This window comes from Typopeltis vanoorti, chromosome 9 (assembly GCF_054136105.1).
Source record: "Typopeltis vanoorti isolate ZY-2024b chromosome 9, IOZ_Tvanoo_1.0, whole genome shotgun sequence".
NCBI lineage: Eukaryota > Metazoa > Arthropoda > Arachnida > Uropygi > Thelyphonidae > Typopeltis > Typopeltis vanoorti.
In genome coordinates this window covers 3,758,769-3,780,771 of record NC_143557.1, presented here as the reverse complement: position 1 = coordinate 3,780,771, position 22,003 = coordinate 3,758,769, and the positions used below count along the sequence as shown (strand labels likewise).

The window sequence follows — 22,003 nt, the reverse complement described above, 5'->3', positions numbered from 1 at the left end:
GCCCTGTTTCCATGTTCTTTAGCATACGCAATCACACGTAGATTGTATGCAATATTGTAGCAGTCCCAATGTTTTTCAGCCATAATTTGCCAAGAAATTTAGAGAAAATTTAACGGCATACCTGTAATTTAACAGCTGTGATCATCGATGACAGCGCATACGCATCCACTGAACAATACGTAACTGGAATGCTCTCACACACACTGCAAGGAAGCAAGAAAGAAATCGCGTAACTCGGAAGTTCTGAGTCAGAACAGAGAAAATTTCCGGAAATGAAAGTAATAAAAAACTTAGTATCGGTCTATAAGACGCACCCTGTTTTTCAGACCTATTTTCAAGAAAAAAAGTGCGTCTTATACGCTGGAAAATACAGTACTCTTACTTTATTTATCCTCTTAACCTTAGAAATAAAATCTAACATTTTTATAAGAACTAATTTTGGATCAAGTCCCAGGGATTGCCAATTTCTCTCTTACGGATTAGCAACAATCCATGGCTTATTGCTAATTCATCTCCTTAATTTATCTTAGTCCTCTTTCTCTGCAATTCTTTACATGTAGCTTGTGCCTGCCTAGCACTTCAAGATCACATGATCTGATGCGAAGACATACTGTTCTGAAGCTCCTGTAAGATCAGTGATTTTTGTTCATTTATTAATTGTTTTCTTAGATTAATTGGCATATCTTTGTTGTATTTTTTTTTTTTTTTTGTATTTATGGTATTCATGCGTTCAGTATTATAGTTGTAGAAGTCCAGTCATAAAATTTTCTTGCCATATGCAGTCATTACTTTTAGCTTCCTGGGAGACAAAAATTAAAGATATAACAAACATAATAGGAAACCAAAAAAGAAAAATAAAAGAGATGGTAATTCTTGTTATAACTAATGATTTAAGTAGTGACAAATATAATATGAGAGAGGATATGAAAGATCTGTTTGAAGAAGCGAGGAAGAAAAATAAGAGTAAAAATTGTTTTCTACTGAGATATGACAGTATTGAGTTAAGAACGAGAGCTATGATATCAGATAATTCAATGTGCAGTCCGTGTAGAAGAAATGGATGCACGGAGTGTGTTTGATGGCAGAAGAGACTTGTATAAGAGGGATGGCCTGCACATGAATGGATTTAGCATCAGGAAAATGGAAAAATTACTTATTGGAATGAGACCTTGTTAATATTTAATGAATTGTCCTATAATATGTGCCATTGTTAATATTTAATGTGTATTATAAATAATATTTCATTTACTAACAATTATTTTTATTTTTGATTCCGAGTGTCCCTATATGTTATTATATTTGCACAAAGAGTTCACTCCAATTGGTGCAATGACTTTAACTCACTTTTTCAGAATCCAGCTAATCATTGACTCAACACCAAGTACAAAATAAACACATTTAATAAAACTTAAAACAACATATATACACTTCTAGTAAAAATACATAACTACAATTACAGATTATATGGATCCAAGGCCTTATTTAAAAATTATAAACTTACTCTTAAGACAAAACACTTTTTCTTTCACAATCAAAAAAATGTTCATAGTCTTTTTCTTTTCCTGTTAAGGCTCTTTTCCAGAAGTTACAAGGTTCTGTACTTCAATTTTAGGATCCCTTTAAAATTCCTTTTTACTGCCTCACACAAAACAAAATCAAGTTCCTTCCTACTTGAATATATCTTGGCCAGTTTATAAAAACTTAGTTTCAAGATTTCCCTTTTCTTTACTTATTCCTTCTTGAAACATATTATTTCCACTATTCCTTTTTCGGAATACAATATGAAATTTCCTTTTGACTGCCGCACACAAAAAATATCAAGTTCCTCCCAACTTGAATATTCCTCGGCCAGTTTATAAAAACTTAGTTTCAAGATTTCCTTTTTCTTCTGTACTTATTCTTTCTTGAAACATATTATTTCCACTATTCCTTTTTCGGAATACAATATAAAATTCCCTTTTGACTGCCGCACACAAAAAATCAAGTTCCTCCCAACTTGAATATTCCTCGGCCAGTGTTCTAAAACTTTCCGAACGCTCTCTTGTTTACCACTGTAACTTGGATACGCAACGCTTTCTTGTCAGCTGTCAATCAAACATCAAGTTCACTCCGGGAGCATGCGCACTTCAACAACGTCAGAAACTACGCATTGTAAAAATATGGCTGACTCGCTGTATCCACCAGCGCTGAAGAAAGTCTTTCATAAACACAAAATTCAACATTTAAAAATACAACAAACTTTCTTATAAATAATACAAATAATCAATTAGTAAGTACTTCAATATTTTTACTTCTTTACATATTACTTCTAACATAATATTTTCATAACGAGCACATCACAAGTGCAGACACTGCGTGTATGAAAACAAAAACTAACAAGCAATACTAATACGTAAAAATATTCAGAATTTTTAATATGATTATTTTTACATCCTGATGCCTAGAATCAGGGAAACTAGATTATCAACAAAGGAATGGAAAAATGTGTATGAAAGTGTAGCTGTAGCATGCAAACATGATAAAGGTGTGAATGGCATTGAACATGATTATGCATCTGGTGAAGGGATGGAAATGTACGCTTTTGGTTCAGACCTTTTGAGTGTGTCTGAGGAGGGGGAAAAAAGAATGCTGTACAAGGCTGCATAATAATACGTTGAATGTTGAATACGTTATGACCTAAGATTGTTGGTATTAATGAAACCTGGTTATCAGAATCAGATGTTGTAACTAACTGGGATCCTGTGTAAAGGTTATATTATTTTTAGGAGTAACAGAAGAGATAGAGGGGGGGGGGGGAGTACTACAATGTATTAGCAAATTACCCTGATGTGTACTAAATGAGTGATCATTATGGGTGACTTTAATTATCCAAACATTAATTGGATAGAAGAGAAATCTTTTGATAAGAATGAAGCAGAATTTATTGAGTTCTTGCAAGACAACTTTCTTAAGCAGCATGTGAAAGAATGTTAAATTTGTTCATAGTGTCAGAAGAGGTCTCTGTTAAGAATATGACTACTTTACCACCAATTGGTGACAGTGATCATGCCATACTTTCCTTGGAAGTAGCTGATTATATTGATGTTCCATTAGGGCAAATTGCATGCTGAACTACAAAGCTGGAAATTATGACCAGCTCAGGAGAATACTATCTTTGGTCCTATGATATCATTTACCTAATGGAAAAAATATTCACACAGCATGGGAATCTTTGAAAAAGTGCTTAAACGAAGCAGTATCTGAATGTATCCCTAGAGTTCGAAGAATAAATATTGTGAGAATGATAAGGATTTCTTGCTCTATTAAGCAAGAAATCCTTAAAAAAGAAGATCACGTGGAAGGAATATCATGAGAGCAGTAATGATAGATATAAAACACAGGCCAGAAAAGTAACGAGTTTAGTGTAGAAAGCAAAATTGGAGTATGAAAAGAAATTGGTTATGCAGACTAAAGGCAATTCAAAAGAATTTTATTGTCATGCTGCAAGTAAAAGAAAGAATGAATATGGAAGAATAACTTTACTGAATGCAGATAGTATTCTATTGTCAGTAGCTAATGAGATTGTTCATAAGTGCTCACTTTGCTGAGATATATCAACCAGGTTAATATGACAAGGTGCACAGTGCTATTACTAAATTTGATGAAGAATTAGAGGAGTGTGAGAATGAGGTTGAAGAACTGTTACATAATGCAGATAAGAAGTCAGCAATAGAGACAGATGGAATATCAGCATGTATGTTTTAAAGGCATGATCAGCCAAATTGGCTAGGCCTTTGACATATTTGTATAGTTTGAGTCTCAAGGAAAGATACCACAGGAATGGAAAGAATAGTTCCAATGTACAAGAGAGGTGCAAAAACCAATCTGTCTAACTACTGACTTATCAGTATTTTTGATATTGTTGTGAAGATTTTAGAGAAGTTGGTAAGAGCTTGCATACTGAAATGGGTAGACAGACAAGCTATACTCCTCAAGGAACATCATGGGTTTACATGGTAATTTCAACATTGCAATTATCCTCTGACTTCTCTTTGTCATTTTTTGCTATGTGACCTCTGAACTTCTAATTCCGACCCATCATTATGCCAAGATCCCTAGCCTCATCAGTTTCTTGTAATAAAACCCTGCTAATATACCACTGGAAATCTCATCATGCCAAAGGACATAACGTTAAACTTACTAACATTAAATTGACAACCATTTTTCTTCCTTCAATAATTTTTCTTGTTTATTTATTTTTTAAAAAAAGTATACTTATAAATTTAGTTTAATCCTTTATCCAAGTGTGAGCAAACAAAGTTTGTGCCTGAAAGCATCTTCAGGACTGGGGTAAGGTGGTACAACACCAGGGAACTTGTTGCAAAGGTGGAGCAAGCTACCAACACTCCTGTCTCAGTATCTCTTATAATGCAAAACACATCTCCTTGCAGATATGTCTAATGTTGTGCATTAAGGGAAGGGCCACTACCCAGACTAGTTTCGACCTTTATTGAGGTCTCTTCAGTGGGAGCCAGGCCAAAGTTGAGATACCAGGCAGAAGCATTAGCAGGTCATCTCTACCTATAGGAGTTGCCAAATGGTGTGCCACCCTGTTTTAATTAGGAGATAATTATAGGAGATACTGAGACAGGAGTGTTGGTACCTTGCTCCACCTTTGCAATGAGTTGCCCTGGTGTTGTACCACCTTACCCCAGTCCTGAAGATACTTTCAGGCGCAAACTTTGTTTGCTCACACTTGGATAAAGGATTAAACTAAATTTATTATACTGTAACCAAGTGAAAAATAAACTTTCAACAAAGTATACTTATACAAATCTTACTAGGAACTCTTGGTATGGAAATTAATTTCTAATTCAGTTTTACTTCCCTTTTTTTTATAGATAGGTTTTATGACAGCTATACTTTAATCATTTGGGATTCAACTCTCTGACCAGTCCTTCTGAATTGTGCAGTGTAGCTACAATAAAACTTCTGTATACTTTTATATTTGAGCATTGCTGGTTAAATATTATCTACTCTTGCTGCTTTTCCATATTTCAGATTTTTGATAACTTTATCTAATTCAATATTAATATGTATTCCTCGTTGCATTTCAGTTCAGTATTTTCTACCACTGTGCTTTCATTAATTAGCAACTTTCCAAAGTAATTATTTCGGACATCTAGAATATCTTTATCTTCAGTTTTTCTATTATCATCTGGTTCCTTTTACTGTGCCACTCTCTTTCTAAGCTTTTCAGTTGCCTCCAAAATATTTTGCCCTACCTGAATTTATTTTCTGTGTTCTTATGAAAGTCTTCCCATCACTTTTGTTTAATGACTTTACAGAGTGCTTCACTTTCTTACATTTTACTCTGTAGACTCTCAGAACACAAGTTGACTTACCAAGAAATTTCAGTATGCTTTCTTCTTTTCCTTCACTTCCTGTTTAACTTCCTGAGTCCACCATGGAGTACTATTTTTCTATCCTTGCAGGCAACATCACCACATTCCTCTCTGGCTGAATCTTCAAGGTTTGGTTCTAGTTTTCAAACTCTTTCATTTTTTTTTTCCTGAATAATATTTGTATATTTGAGTCTTTGCCTCATTCATTCATTTTAAAACTTTCTTTCATTATGATATTCAGTTTTATCCTGCTCAGAACTAAATGGTGATCACTTCTAATTTAAATCATTCATATACTATTGTGTTCTGAATCAGTGGGAAAACATTGCTATCAACAATAACATAATCAATGAGACAGCCTTATTTCTTGCATCTTTTCTCCATGTGAATTTATGCACATTTTTATTTTGGAATGTGGTGTTAGTAATAACTAATCCATGTCCTGAACAGAAAGTTTGCAGGTAGTTACTGATATGGCTGGGCCTGATTGGCCAAGTGGTTAATGTATCCGCTCTCCAGCTAAAAGGCTGTGGGATTGAATCCTGCCATGGGTGTATGGATGTTTGTGATTGTCTGTGAAAATACTAGTGGGCAGTAAATGGAATTGGTGTAGATGATGTGGTTCGCTGTAGTTGGTGGATTGAGTGGTGGAGACAGAGAGTTGTAGAGTAGGTGTCCTCCGTCAGTGAGTCTCTGGACTCCTTGGAGGTGTCATGTAATAATAATAATAATAATAATATTATTATTATCAGCTTTGCTCTTTTGTTCAAATTTTCCCAAAACAATGTCTGCTAGTCATCTTAATGGAATATATTCCATTGTGCTTGGTGTGTTCCACACACCCGGAAAATTCAGTCCATTCAAGATGGGTTGAGTCCCCTGAATTAGGGGGCTTTAGGCAATTTAACATAGCCAGTTTGCCATTCCTCTGCTGCTAGAAAATTTATGAAGAAATAATTTCTGAGAGGTTATTTGAAATAGATTTATTGATTTATATTTTTTTGAAATAAATAGTCATGAATTTTTATAAAAATCAGGACATTGCACTGTGACTGTAAATCATAAGGTGAGCTTTGTCATTGACTAGTGTTGACTTATCATGTATGAAGTAAGAGAAATGTAATTCCATAATAACTTCACCCAAGGAAAAGGCAAACCTTTTGGCATCAATTCTTTCCTCCAACTCTAGCCTGGGTGACTATGGCAAACTGGCCAATGCATGTCGCCTCTGAATGTTTTGCCAGAAAGACATCAGGAAAACCCTGATTAGCCTCTATACTAATAAGGCTCTTAGCCAGATAGTATCCCTCCAGTTGTGCTTAAAACTTGTGCTCCAGAATTTACACCCATCCTGTATCGTCTATATTATATCCTACTGGTATCTACACAACAGCATGGAAGCAAGCCTACATCCAAGAAAAAAAAAAGGAAGATAAAAGTCAGTCACCTAACTATCAACCCATTGCTCTCACCCAAGTACTTTCAAAAGTGAAGGAGAAGGTTATCCTTCTCCTTCACATTTGGAGTGTGCCATCGGCCTTGACGTGCATTTTTAATGGGTAAAGAGTGCAAAGGCAGATGAATGCACACTGACTGAAATTTTGTGTGCTATTAAAGGCTATTTGTGTGGGCTCTCAGTAGCACAAATGCTTAGTTCTATTCAGTAGATTACCTGTAGCTTGAGAAGTGAGGTGCTGGTAGTTATTTCTTGTGGTTTCTGGCTAGATAACTGCATTTTTTTTTAAAGCTGACATTTATTTTTATCTATTGTGAAAGCTCGAAGCAGTGTCGAAGATATTTTGTGTAACATTTTTAAACCAGAAATCTGAGGTCAAGTTGAAAATTGTTAAATTCAGTAAATCATGTTCACCTCTTTTAAATTAATGTAGTGTTTGCATTTCAGAAACAAAGGATTGAAGAACTTGATTAGCTGATGAGTCTCCAAGTAGTGAAGAAGCTGGTTGTTGATAACCTTCTCCTTCACTTTTGAAAGTACTTGGGTGAGAGCAATGGGTTGATAGTTAAGTGACTGACTTTTGTCTTCCTTTTTTTTTTTTTTTGGATACAGACTGATGTAGGCTTGCTTCCATGCTATTGTGTAGATACCAGTAGGATATAATATAGACGATACAGGATGGGTGTAAATTCTGGAGCATAAGTTTTAAGCCAACTGGAGGGATACTATCTAGTTAAGAGCCTTATTAGTATTGAGGCTAATCAGGGTTTTCCTGATGTCTTTCTGGCAAAACATTCAGAGGCGACATGCATTGGCCAGTTTGCCATAGTCACCCAGGCTAGAGTTGGAGGAAAGAATTGATGCCAAGAGGTTTGTCTTTTCCTTGGGTGAAGTTATTATGGTGCCATCAGGATGCACGAGAGGCCTGGAACAGGGAAGGGTAGAAGTTATGACCAACCACCTAAGCTAGGGACCAGAAGCTCAACTGCTGGTTGAGCAGGAGGCGAGTTTATTGCACTTCATTCCCATGAAGTCATATTTGGAATTGTTGATAATCTTTTTTTTTTCACACTTGTTTCGGGCTGTTGTGTAAGCTGAATGAGAAGCTGGAGTTTTTAATTTAAGCTATTGAACATATGCTGCATTTTTATCATGGACTGCAGAGGTGCAATTTTTTGAGAACCAGGAGTTTTTTCATCCAAAATGGTTTTGGAAGGGTTGTAGATCTTCAAAGGATATTCCGGAGATATGTGTATATTAAAAACTAAGACACAATTAGAAAAGTTACTTTGTGCAACATCAGAGGAATACCTGTTATGATTATCCCCTTCCCACAAAACTTAGAACTTTTCCAGATGTGTAAGATCAGAGTGGGATCTATTCGAACTACTAGATGAGGAGATCTACTCTGAAATGAAGGATCAGGAAGTGACAGCAATGAGGAGAATATTCATGCATAGGGATGATCATCTGGTTTTCATCAGGAACATCATCCTTACATTCAACACACCAAAACCACAAACATCAAAGTGGGTTATCTTGACTGCTCAGTAAGTCTCTACATTCCAAACCTATTGTTTTGCATCTCAGAAGTATGGTCATTCACAAACTTCCTGTTTTGTCTCTGCCATCTGTGCCTGATGGCAATAAAGACCATGAAAACAAAGATTGCAAGAGCAAAATACCAAAATGCTCTAATTTTGAGCAAGATCTAGCTTTAGAGCATGTCAAAGGTAAAAGCATGAGAAGGGGATCCAGAAAATAAAAACAGCAATGTCACTTATCAGGAGGTGAAGAGGCAGTATACCACAGGAGTTTTAGCAACATCTGGTAAATTCTCTTATGCAGAGAAGGAAGCTGTAAAAGAAAGTGTCAACAGTTGTAGCAACAACTGGTAAATTCTCTTACACAGAGAAGGCAAAAGAAAGTGTCAACAGGAATCCAAACTCATATGTCGATGAAGGAGAAAAATTGAGACTCACTCCTGAGAATATGCCAAATATGATCCACTACATGAAAGTCCACAAATAAAAAAAAAAGAAAAAGATAATGGAACAATCACTGCAAAGGATCAAAGACATGCCTGCAGATTCTATAATAAATGGATCATCAGTAGATGGTATGGTTACCTCCATTTCTCCTGAAGAAGATAAAATAATTCGTGCACCTAGTGCCTTAGAGCGATACAGTTTGAATGTGTCTTGGATATTTTTCCAGATGAAGAAGAAATGATGGATACTAGCCATCCTCATTTCTCTTTAAAAAAAAAAAATTAAGGCTAATAAAAACAAAGCTATACAACACAGAAAGATACCATCAAATAAAAATAATGAAAATGTTCCTATAATGGAATTGTCATGGATTCCATCAAAACATCAATAACATCGAGGTCCTCATGCATAATTATAAACCTATATTCTTCTGCCTACAGGAAATATACTTGAAGTTGAGAGATGACAAAGGATGGACCTGTTTATGAAGGAGTCGTCATCCTCGTGGGTAACCATATCTTTTCTCCAGCAAGTCCCACTTAATAATAACGTAGAAGCAGTTACTATCTGACTCTCAGTTGGAACTGTAATAACAGTATGCTTCATCTGTGTTCATTCTCCTGCAGATATTTCTCCTTTACTTTAATAGGGGGATTTAAATGGACACTACATTCTGTGGGGGTAGTGGTTGAACAAACATCAGAGGATTTCCAAAACATCTAGATAGTTTACACATTTCCTTAAGTCATAGTGGAATGACAGTTGCATAACAGCTAAAGAAATTCAGAAGAAAGCTTGGGGTATTTTCTGAAGATGCCCTGCTAAAACTGACCTGATTGCTTTCAAACTTGCCTGAGCTCAAGCTAGGCACATCTGCTGTCAGAGTCAAAAAGAATCCTGGATCCAGTATATCCTCCCATGATAAGAACAACTGGCACTAAAGAAGTCTGGGACAAAATCTGTAAAATGAATATCACCCACCGGTTCTGTATCCTTGAACACAGTGTATGCACAGCTGCTAATCCAATAACATTTGCTGACACATGTGAGAAGATTTTTCTTAAAACATCAGTAACATCTTCTTATTGCTCCCCTCCTGAGTAACTTGCCCCAAAAAAGCAAATAAGCAATGAATTCACTTTTCTATGAACGGCACTGAAGAATAATATAGGCCATTCACTGCGAGCATGTAGTATTAGTTTTTCTTGTTGTATAAAAAGAATATGACACTGCTTGGAAATTTGGAATATTGAAAAACCTAGAAAATTTTGGTGCCAGAGAGAGAATTACCTTCTTTTTATCAAGAGAACTCTGTCAAAATGAATCTTCTGAGTCGGAACCTCTCTCTCATAACTGTATACGCAAGAGGAGGGAGTCCTACAAGGTTCAGTATTAAAGTTATGCTTTTTTCAGTCAAGGTCAACTTGATAACAGAACAACTTCTTCTAACAGTAAATAATGTCCTCTGTGGATGATTTTACCATCATTCATGTAATATGCTGATCACAGAAAGATGGCTGCAGCAAGTCATTGACAATTTCTCAAAATGACACTAGCAAATGAGTTCAGATTTCAGCAGAAGGCGGTTTGTTCGCACTTTTGTTGCAGATGTGGTTTTCATCCTGACCCAGAACTTTGATTAGGATAAACATTTATCCTAGTTGCACTACAAGGCAAGTTCATGGGACTCATATTTGACAGCAAACTCAGTTTCTTCCTTCATGTATGTCGGTTGTGAGACATGCCATAAAGCAATGAATATCCTTTATATCTGTATCACATACTTATGAGATTGAAACACTGTTCACCATCAATCCATAAGAATTGCAACTGGTGCATTTCATACTTCACCAATTCCTAGTCAGTACACTGAGGCAAATGAACCACCTTTGTCCCTTCAACATCAACAGCTGTTTCTTTTATTCTAAATGAAAATAAAATTCCTGCCAGACCACATGTCCAACAATTTTTCATCCATAATCAGAGAATCTTACAACTCTTTGGTTTGTGAATAAAAGCTCTCCTACAAGCACTAGATACTGGGGTAGACAGCATAGCTCAGTTACCACTAAACACACTTTAACAGTGGCATTCATACATAAATGATTATTTATTACTCTCGCCAATCTGGAACATAAAAATTTTCTGACAAAAAAAAAATAATAAGAAAATCCACAATCCATTTCATATCAATTCCATTTTGTTCTTGGTAAGTTACCGAATCTTTTCAGCTGACACATATCTTTTAAAATATGAAATTTTATCCAAGAACTCATTGTCTGATATCTCTTTCATCAAAATATTTTCTTGTAAAACTAACATTTCTGTACAGTCAATCACACTTTTTGATGTAATCCATTTGAAGTGTTTCATCAAATCAGCTGCTTTCTCCATAGTTCCAAATATGACATGCAGTTGGTGTACAAGTTCATAATTTTTATTATTTTTATTTTTTATCCCACACAAGAGGTACAAGAACCTATTGCACATCAGTGCCATGTATGAGGTGCAGATAAGAGTTGAGAAAGAAGAAAACTGTTGACATTCTTCTTAAAGAGCTGTAGGTTTAAATTGTTTAGAAACACATCATTGGGGAAGGCTGTTCCAGAGGACAGAGGTAGATAGAATAACTGAGCAAGAGAAGCAGTATGATGAGTTTGTAGTTGTACTGTAGAGGGATGTTAGACAGCTGCTGCTCTTGTTTTAACAGGCCTAACAGCAAATGGAGGAATGATGTTTGCCAGTTCATTGGAGAAGAGATACAGAGCTGGAACAATGCATCTGTGATAGAGGTTGAAGAGAGCCTTGAGAGAAGGGTCATCTATTAGTTGAATTGCTCTCCTCTGTACAGTATCAAGAGTTTTTAAGGAAGGTTTTTATGTGCAATACTCCAAATGTCTGAACAGTATTCTAAAGATCGGCAGATTTGTATTTTATATTTTAGTAGCTAGGTGGGTGTAAAATAGCTTCTTGAGCAGAAAAGAATGCAGAGTTTTTCAGAAGCTGAGGAAGCTATTGATGTGGTGTGTACTATTACTACTTACAAAAATACCAATGGAGAAAACTTTTTGATGTATTTATTTAAACAGCAACTGTTCAAGTAAGGTAATACACAGACTTTTTCCTCAGTTTGAAACTAGTGCAACATTCAGCAGTACCATATGTTACTTAAAAACCAGTCCAGAATTACAATATCTTTTGCTCTTAAATGAGCAGCACTTTCTTTTAGCAGATGTGAATTAGAAATATGAAGAAAACAAACAATACCATAATTTTTTTAAGTGAGAGTAAGTTGGGTCTTAATTTTTTTTTATTATTATTAAGAGAGATGGCCAGGGAGTCAAAGACTCATTGAGGGAGGCCGCATACTACACACATACCAGCTATCATACTTATTCTTGAATTCATTCACACTGCTTACACTCACAACATCTAAAGGCAATCCATTCCAATCATGCACCCACCCTCTGAGAGAAAAATTTAGCCCTCACACCCTTTTTGGCAGCCTTCATTCTCAGCTTCCAAGGATGCCCTCTTGTCCTTTCCCCACCACCCATAAATTGAAAAATTCCATCAGTTGAAATCCTGTATGACCCTTACAGAAGTTTGTAAGTCTCAATCATATCATTCCTTTTTCACCGTATGTTTGCTGGTGTCTGTAGTCTACAAATTCTCAATCTTCTTCCTAATCAATATTCCACAATCCTGATATCATTTTTAACACTCTCCTTTGTACTCTCTCCAATATACCAGAATCACAACGGAAACCACGAGACCACACCTGCGCACAATAGTATAAGTGAGGTCTTATCAAGTCCTTGTAAAGAGGAAAAATAACATTCTTATTTTTACATGTGAATGTTCGTTTCAACATTGCAATTATCTCAAATGATAACTGCAAATGCAATTCAGGGGCCACATGACCCCTGAATTTCAACTTTCTATCTATTAACACTCCAAGTGAACAACATAGTTAAGGATATAAATTAAATTATACTTTAATAAATATTTTCAGATATTTTGGCAACGTCACATTGCCATCTTCTAAAGGAACTTACAAAAGGCACGTGCACGTAGGCACTACAAACACAGTAACTGGGAATGAAGAGATGAAGCTATTGTTCTCCTAAAAGTCCTGATGGTGCCCTCTAGCAGGCTAAGTAGGTGTTCTTGGCCGTTGGGCTGAAGGTCTGCTGATGTAAGCCTCCCAAATTTGGGGCAGTCGCATACAACCAAATTTGTTGAGGTTTGGAGAATTTCTTAGGGCTGAGGCTGATTCCATAAATAGTCTTTCGAATTTGTATTTGCTACGGTGTATTACTGTAGCTTTCTTCCACCGTATTCTGTGGCGTGTATTCAGAGCATGGTCTGCAAGACCAGAATGGCTGTACTTGTGAAACCGGATGTAGTCCTTATGTTCAGAAATTCTGATATTCGCTGTCCTGCCTGTTTGGCCAAAGTAAGACAGTTTATAACTGCAAGGGACTTGGTATACACCAGGTAGGTCTAGGGGAAGTGGTTGGTCTTTAGTGGAGCGGATAAGGGATGCCAATTTTCTGTAAGGTTTGTAACAGGAGGTCAGGTCATGCTTTTTTAAGATTTTGGTAATCTTTTCCGATGTGCCTCGGATGTAGGGAATGGTGATGGATTTAGAGTAATCCTTGTTGTGGAGGGGGGGGGGGAATCTGTGGTTTGTAGGTTCTAATATTTTTTGGACTTTTTTTAGGGGGGGGGTAGCCATTGGCTGAGAAAGTGTTGAGGATGTGATTTAGTTCAGTGTTTAGGGCCAAGTCGTTTGAACAGATTAGTTTAGCCCTGTTGTATAGTGTTTTCACTACTCCATATTGTTGTGTGTGGGGGGGATTGTTCGTGAATGTATCTGCCTGTATGGGTGGGTTTTCTGTAAACTGAGAAAACCAAGGTTCCATTAGGCTGGTTGGGTGACTAGTGTGTCTAGGAAAGGGAGGCTGTTTTTTTACTCTTTTTCCAGGGTGAATTTGATTCTGGGGTGTTGTTTGTTTAAGTGTGTCAAGAAGGAGAGAAGTGTTTCAGAGCCATGTGGCCAAATAGCGAACACATCATCAACGTAGCGAGGCCATATGGTTGGTTTTTGTGGGGCACCCATACAGGCAGATACATTCACCAACAATCCCCCCCCCCCACAACAACAATATGGAGTAGTGAAAACACTATACAACAGGGCTAAACTAATCTGTTCAAACGACTTGGCCCTAAACACTGAACTAAATCACATCCTCAACACTTTCTCAGCCAATGGCTACCCCCCCCCCCTAAAAAAGTCCAAAAAATATTAGAACCTACAAACCACAGATTCCCCCCCCCCTCCACAACAAGGATTACTCTAAATCCATCACCATTCCCTACATCCGAGGCACCTCGGAAAAGATTACCAAAATCTTAAAAAAGCATGACCTGACCTCCTGTTACAAACCTTACAGAAAATTGGCATCCCTTATCCACTCCACTAAAGACCAACCACTTCCCCTAGACCTACCTGGTGTATACCAAGTCCCTTGCAGTTGTAAACTGTCTTACTTTGGCCAAACAGGCAGGACAGCGAATATCAGAATTTCTGAACACAAGGACTACATCCGGTTTCACAAGTACAGCCATTCTGGTCTTGCAGACCATGCTCTGGATACACGCCACAGAATACGGTGGAAGAAAGCTATAGTAATACACCGTAGCAAATACAAATTCGAAAGACTATTTATGGAATCAGCCTCAGCCCTAAGAAATTCTCCAAACCTCAACAAATTTGGTTGTATGCGACTGCCCCAAATTTGGGAGGCTTACATCAGCAAACCTTCAGCCCACGGCTAAGAACACCTACTTAGCCTGCTAGAGGGCACCATCAGGACTTTTAGGAGAACAATAGCTTCATCTCTTCATTCCCAGTTACTGTGTTTGTAGTGCCTACGTGCACATGCCTTTTTTTGTAAGTTCCTTTAGAAGATGGCAACGTGACGTTGCCGAAATATCGGAAAATATTTATTAAAGTATAATTTAATTTATATCCTTAACTACGTTGTTCAATTCCTTAAGTGTTTTAATAATGCATAACCGACGTATAAGCCTGTCTATGAGAATTAACACTCCAAGATTAGATATTCAGTGACATTGGATATTTAATCATGCTGAGGTGAATGACTTTACATTTACTCACATTGAGCTGACACCCATTTTCCCATGCCCACAATTGCAGCCTATTCAAATAATTCTGCAAAGACTGCATATTAGCAGCATTCCTGATTACCCTACCTATCTTTGCATCATCAGCAAATAGCTGTATGTCGCTTGTCAATATCATTAATGTACAAATTGAATAACAGTGGACCGACCAAGCACTGATCCTTGTGGTACACCACTTGTTATTTTTTATTTATTTTTTTATTTTATTTATTTATTTTTTTATTTTATTAATCTTTGTACTGGTTATGGGCAGTACTACCCTTATATCACGTCCAGACATTTCGTCCAGACTTTACAAGTGTTTTACCCTATGCCTGTTCTAGTTATCATTGTAGTCATTCTCTGGTGGCAACGCCATGCCACCAGTGTGCTCTATAGGGACCTCAAGGAAAGAACTTTTATATCCTTCTGCATAAGCCCAAGCTGTTTTAAGTCCTTATAACTATCTGCACTTCCTTAAACCTTGCAGACTCAGATCCCTCGTATACCACTTTTTGATATCTATCAGTCAGCCATCCTCTTTTCCATGCTAATATTATATAACCCAAACCCATTTTCTCCAATTTATTCAACAGTCTATCATGCTGTATTCTCTCAAAAGCCTTAGCAAAATCCAAAAGTATCATGGTATATCCATTCCCCTTGTCTAGTTCAATCGTCACTTTGTTATAGAATGTGAACAAGTTGCTAAAACATGACCTTTCCTTAGTATACTCATGTTATTCATTGCAAAGTAGAGATTCACTGTCAACCCATTTCTGAATGCGAGCCCTAACCAATTTTTCCAAAATCTTCACCACCACTCCTGAGATACTGATTGGTCGATAGTTGGATACATCAGTCTTTGCATCACCCTTGTGCAATGAAATTACCATACATTCCTTCCATTCCTGCAGAATCTTCCCTGTTCTGAGACTCATATTAAGCAGCCTGGTCAAAGTAATGGCCAGTTCAGCTGAACACTCTTTTAGTGCACGTGCTGATATTCCATCAGTCTCAATTGCTAAATTCTTATTCAAATTGTGCAACAGCTCTAATACCTTGGCCTCACACCTGCGTTTCTTCATCTAGTGAAGAGGTAACAGTGAGCTCAATGTTGTGTTCACCAGCTTGATAGCTTTTAACAAAATGGCCACTTATTAACTGTGAACAATCTCTTCTGCATCTGTAACCCTCACGCCATCTGGATTTTTAAGAGTTATTCTTTCATATTCTTTCTTTCTTTTACTCGCAGCATATCGATAGAATGCTTGTGGGTTGTCTTTAGCACGCAGAGCTAGTTTCTTTTCATAATCAGACTTGCTTTCTGTACAACAGTTGTGACTATTCTAACCTGCTGCTTAACATTCATAATGGATGTCATCTCTATGCAAATTGTATTCCTCCCACATCGCCCTTTTCTTACAAATCTCTTGCTTAATAAGATTACACATCCATTTGACTCCTACTCTATTTTATTCTTTGAACTCTCAGGACACATTTTGATATCGCATCATTTAAGTATCGTTTAAATGCTTCCCATGCACTGTCGATATTCTGGCCATCTAGCAACCGATCCCATTCCACTGAAACTCGGTATACTTCTCAGTTGGTCATAATTTCAGGCTTTGTAGTTCATCGTGTAACCTTTTCGGAACATTCATAAATTAATTTTAATTAATAGATTTTGTTTATTGCATTAAAATATTTTCAGATGGAAATTAAAATAGCTGTTTAATTTCAGGGCTGGACATATGCCATTGATTTCCAAGCTCATTATAGTCCATATAAGAAGTGGAATTCAATGGTTAGGAGAAGGAAATGGATACGATATAGGAGATATACTGCAATGGATAGCTGGTCATTGGTATGTGTTAATTACCAACCAACCAAGGTTTATATATAATATACAATTGACAAATTCGTTAAATTCAGTGATATGGATTTAAAATCATATTGGCGGTTTTGGCATGTGATGTTAGGATACTGTGATAGCAATACATGAAAAGTTTACATTATTACTTATTTCCTATCAACAATTTTCCTCCAATTAGTCTGTTATCTGTCAGGACTCCAATTGTGTAAGCCACTTCTTACTGCATCTGTCTACATGGAAAAGGTAAAAGTTGAGCTAACCTTTCCTCTCCTATTCTATTTAAGTGACCATATCACCTGAGATTAGCTCTGCTTACACATACTTGAATGCCAGTAGTCAAGTTCTTTCCAAATATCTTCATTTTTAATACAAAATTGGTTTGAGCACTGCCTTGTATACGACTGTTAGACTAATTTCTTTCATTTGTTCCACATAAATTTGTTCATTTGACTACCTGCCATAACATCTTTGTTAATTCTATTTATTTCCACATTTAGTTTGCTGTCTTCACTAAAAACTTTGCATAAATAGCTGAAATGTTTTATAGATTTTCCATTCAGGATGCAGCTGATGTTTTTGGTGTCAACGTTCCTGCTTATTTTCAGTCTGTCATTTTATTGCTAATTTTCATGCCAAATTTATGATAGCAATTATTCAGTTTATTAACCACCTTACCGGCCATTATGGATCAAATACGCATCCTCATACGCTTCATTATCCATCATATATTTCAATGTAATATCAATGGTGTTACAATTTTAATATGCACTTTGCATCCATGATAACCTTGATGTCTATAGACGTCTTGGCCGGTAGCATGGTTAAAGGGTAATATTATCTGCATAAAAATAATTTAATTAAATATCTCCAATTTTGATATCAGGACAAATGCCACTCTCTTCAATAATATAATAAATTTGGTTTAATCCTTTATCCAAGTGTAAGCAAACAAAGTTTGCATCTGAAAATATCTTCAGGACTGAGGTAAGGTGGTGCAACACTAGGCAACTCTGAGAGCAAAGGTGGACCAAACTCTCATCATTCCTTGTCTCAGTATCTCCCATAATGCAAAGCACATCTCCTTGCGGACATGTATACTGCTCTGCATTAAGGGAATGGCCACTACCCAGACTGGTTTCGACTTTTATTGAGGTCTCGTCAGTGGGAGGCAGACCTAAACATGGAGATACTAAGGTTAACTGTTAACTTCTGTGGTAGATGGACCGAGTCCTTGGCTCTTTATCCCTTTATCTCTATTTTACTTTAGGTTGAGGTAGCTGGGTGGGTATTATGCCACTCTTTGTGAGCTTTTCGATTGGTTTTTATTTTAAAATGCTTTTTGGTCTTCTGTGTTTGAAGTGGTCTGTTGGGCTGTAGTTTGATGCCTGTCTTAGTAATTGGTTCTGGTGGTTTTCTGTTATTGCAAAGAATTTTTCTACGACGTTTTTCATGAGTGTCTTGATGCTTGGTAGTTTAGTATCGCGATGAAGTTGAGCATTTCTGACAAACCAGGTTGCATTTAGTGCCATCCCGAGGCACTTGTCCTGAGTTGGAGATACTAAGACAGAAGCAATAGGAGAGGTCATATTTACCTATACAAGTTGCCAACAGGTGTACCACCTTATTATTGAATTACTCTGGATTTAGAGAAAGATGTTGGAAGTTTATTTTGCACTTGGTTAGACTATAATAAATTTAGTTTAATCCTTTATCCAAGTGTAAGCAAACAAAGTTTGTGCCTGAAAATATCTTCAGGACTCAGGTAAAGTGGTGCAACACCAGGCAACTCCGAGCAAAGGTGGACCAAGCTCTCAGCACTCCTTGTCTCAGTATCTCCCATAATGCAAAGCACACCTCCTTGCAAACATGTATACTGCTATGCATTAAGGGAAGGGCCACTACTGAGACAAGGAGTGATGAGAGCTTGGTCCACCTTTGCTCGGAGTTGCCTGGTGTTGCACCACCTTATCTCAGTCCTGAAGATATTTTCAGATGCAAACTTTGTTTGTTTACACTTGGATAAAGGATTAAGCTAAATTTATTATAGTTCTAACCAAGTGCAAAATAAACTTCCAACATCTTTCTCTAAATCCAGAGTAATTCAGTAATAAGGTGGTACAATTGTTGGCAACTTGTATAGGTAAATATGACCTCTCCTATTGCTTCTGCCTTAGTATCTCCACGTTTGGGTCTGCCTCCCACTGACGAGACCTCAATAAAGGTCGAAACCGGTCTGGGTATGCATTAAGGGCCCTTCCCTTAATGCATAGCAGTATACATGTCTGCAAGAAGATGTGCTTTGCATTATGGGAGATAGTGATACAAGGAGTGATTTTATTTTATGCAGAGCTTGGTCCACCTTTGCTCAGAGTTTCCTGGTGTTGCACCACCTTACCTCAGTCCTGAAGATATTTTCAGGTGCAAACTTTGTTTGCTTACACTTGGATAAAGGATTAAACTAAATTTATTATAGTCTAACCAAGTGCAAAATAAACTTCCAACATCTCTTCAATAATATGATTTGTGAAAAGAGGGAGCCATCCACCATAACACATAGTGGATGACCAGAGAGGAAGCTGGAAACCCAGTTACAAAGTATGGCAGGTAGCCCAGAGGATGGCAATTTATGTAGCAAGCTTCGATGCCAGACATGGTCAAAAGTTCTGGAAATGTTGAGAGTGACAGCACAAACTTTTCTAAACCTTTTCATACCACTTGTCTAGTGGTGGGTGATATTAACTAGGAGGTCAGCTCTGGATCTTGAATAGCAGAATCCATACTGGTTGTTGCTGATTATTTGATGGGACTCTTGGTAGTAAAGAAGTTGGCTATTGGACTTTATCCATTATTTTGGAGAGCACTGAGGTGATGGTAGTTGGTCCATAGTTTGACTGTAGACTGCTATCTCTACTTTTCGGTATAAGCTGGTTATGTTGTTGCTTCCATGCATTGGGATAAGTACCAGCTATATATAATAGATTGTAAAGACAATACAGGACTGGTGTTAGCTTTAGAGCACAGTATTTGAGAACAATTGGAGAGATGCCATCAGCACCAGAAGACTAGCATCCCAGTTGTTTGGTAATTTCATTATGTCTTTTTGTTGAAAAACTACAGTAGGCATTTGGTGCTCAGATTCTGGTATGGTAGGAGATGGTTTCCCTTGGTTTTCTATGCAGGAGTACAAGGAAAAGAGTGATGTTAAGAGATCATCTTTTTGGGCGAAGTAACAGCAGTGCCATCAAGATGAGAGAGGGATGGAAGTGCAGGTGAGCAGAAGGTGTATCCAAGGGCCTTAGGAAGGAACCAGAAGGCACAACTTCCATTTCGACAAGAAGCGAGTTTTTTGATGTTATCCTTTATAAAGTCTGATTTGATTCTACTGATGATTGTTTTGCATATGTTGCATGCTTTGGTATAGGCAGAGTATGAAGCTAGGGATCTTGATACAAGCCACCTGCAGTAATTATGTTAAAGATACCAAGCAATTTTAAACCTGGTTTTACTCCATTTTTCCCAAGTGAGCAAACAGACAAAATGTCAAGTTTGCGCCTGCAATTGATGCAAGACTAGCTGATCCCACAGGTAGTGCAAGACCAAGGCAACTCGTGGTAAAGGTGAAGCAAGCTCTGATCACTAATCTTAATATTTACCCTTAATGCCAAAACACATCTCCAAGAAGGGGATGTATGATGTTTTGTATTAAAGGCAAGGGGCCACTACCCAGACCGGTTTCGACCTTTATTGAGGTCTCATCAGTGGGAGCCAGGCTAGAAATACCAAGATTTAGTAATGCAGAGCTTATAAGTATTTTACCAAAACAAGTTACCATAAGGTGTTTTAACCTTATTAAATAAAAATCTCAGGAGGAGATCTAAATGTAGAAAGTATTTTTAACTTGGGTATAATTATGTTAAAGATACCAAGCAATTTTAAACCTGGTTTTACTCCATTTTTCCCAAGTGAGCAAACAGACAAAATGTCAAGTTTGCGCCTGCAATGGTAACTTGTTTTGGTAAAATACTTATAAGCTCTGCATTACTAAATCTTGGTATTTCTAGCCTGGCTCCCACTGATGAGACCTCAATAAAGGTCGAAACCGGTCGGGGTAGTGGCCCCTTGCCTTTAATACAAAACATCATACATCCCCTTCTTGGAGATGTGTTTTGGCATTAAGGGTAAATATTAAGATTAGTGATCAGAGCTTGCTCCACCTTTACCACGAGTTGCCTTGGTCTTGCACTACCTGTGAGATCAGCTAGTCTTGCATCAATTGCAGCCGCAAACTTGACATTTTGTCTGTTTGCTCACTTGGGAAAAATGGAGTAAAACCAGGTTTAAAATTGCTTGGTATCTTTAACATAATTATACCCAAGTTAAAAATACTTTCTACACCTGCAGTAAGCTGAATGTTTTTTGTCAACTGCTTTGATACACTTACTGTTGAACAAGTGTTGGGAAAACAGATGAAGATTTTGTGTAGAGTGAGGGTGGATTGGAGGGGGGGGGTGAGGGTTTCATGCCACTGAGAATAATTTCTGTGACTTGTTCACATCAGAGATCAGGTGTAGGTGTTTGGATCAGATGAACAGAAGCAATAGTTGGACCAAGGAAAGGAGGAGTGGAAATTCTGGAAGCCATCTTAATTGACAGCTTCGTAGTGCCAGCAAATGCGAGGTCAAGTGTATCTGAGGAAAAGCATTATGTGAGAGAGAGAGAGAGAGAGAGAAGACTTGTACTAGATTGTGGTTTGAATTACCAGTAAGAGAGGTGATTTTTGTGCTGGATCTGGAAGGAGAACTGGTTAAAAAAGATTTCTGGTGTTGAAGAGTGAAGAAGGTTATCAGGAATTTGTGTAGGTAGATGTACAGTTTGCATAAAGTCATTGTTTCTGCCTCTCATCCAGCTCAGTCACTAGTGTTGGAAAAGGGAGAGCCAGTTGGAACTGTGGATGTTGATGTCACCTGGGAAGATGATTTCGTTGTTTGGATGGCTGGATTGCAGATAGTCAAGCTACTTAGAAAAGAATGTTAAGAGGTCTTAATGGTTATCAGAGTTTGGAGAACAGTAAATGTAGCAGATGAAAATCACTAGATGAGGCAAG

General features: G+C 37.3%; 1 protein-coding gene across 2 annotated transcripts in view; it reads left to right on the top strand.

Annotated features, from left to right (window-relative positions):
* Pex23 (tectonin beta-propeller repeat-containing peroxin 23) overlaps positions 1-22,003 on the top strand; it is a 693,418-nt gene that overhangs the window by 63,786 nt on the left and 607,629 nt on the right. For both annotated transcript variants that reach the window (XM_090398408.1, XM_090398409.1), the window contains exon 4: positions 16,768-16,890. In XM_090398408.1, the coding sequence (XP_090254534.1) occupies positions 16,768-16,890 (123 nt within the window). The remainder of the gene's footprint in view (positions 1-16,767; positions 16,891-22,003) is intronic.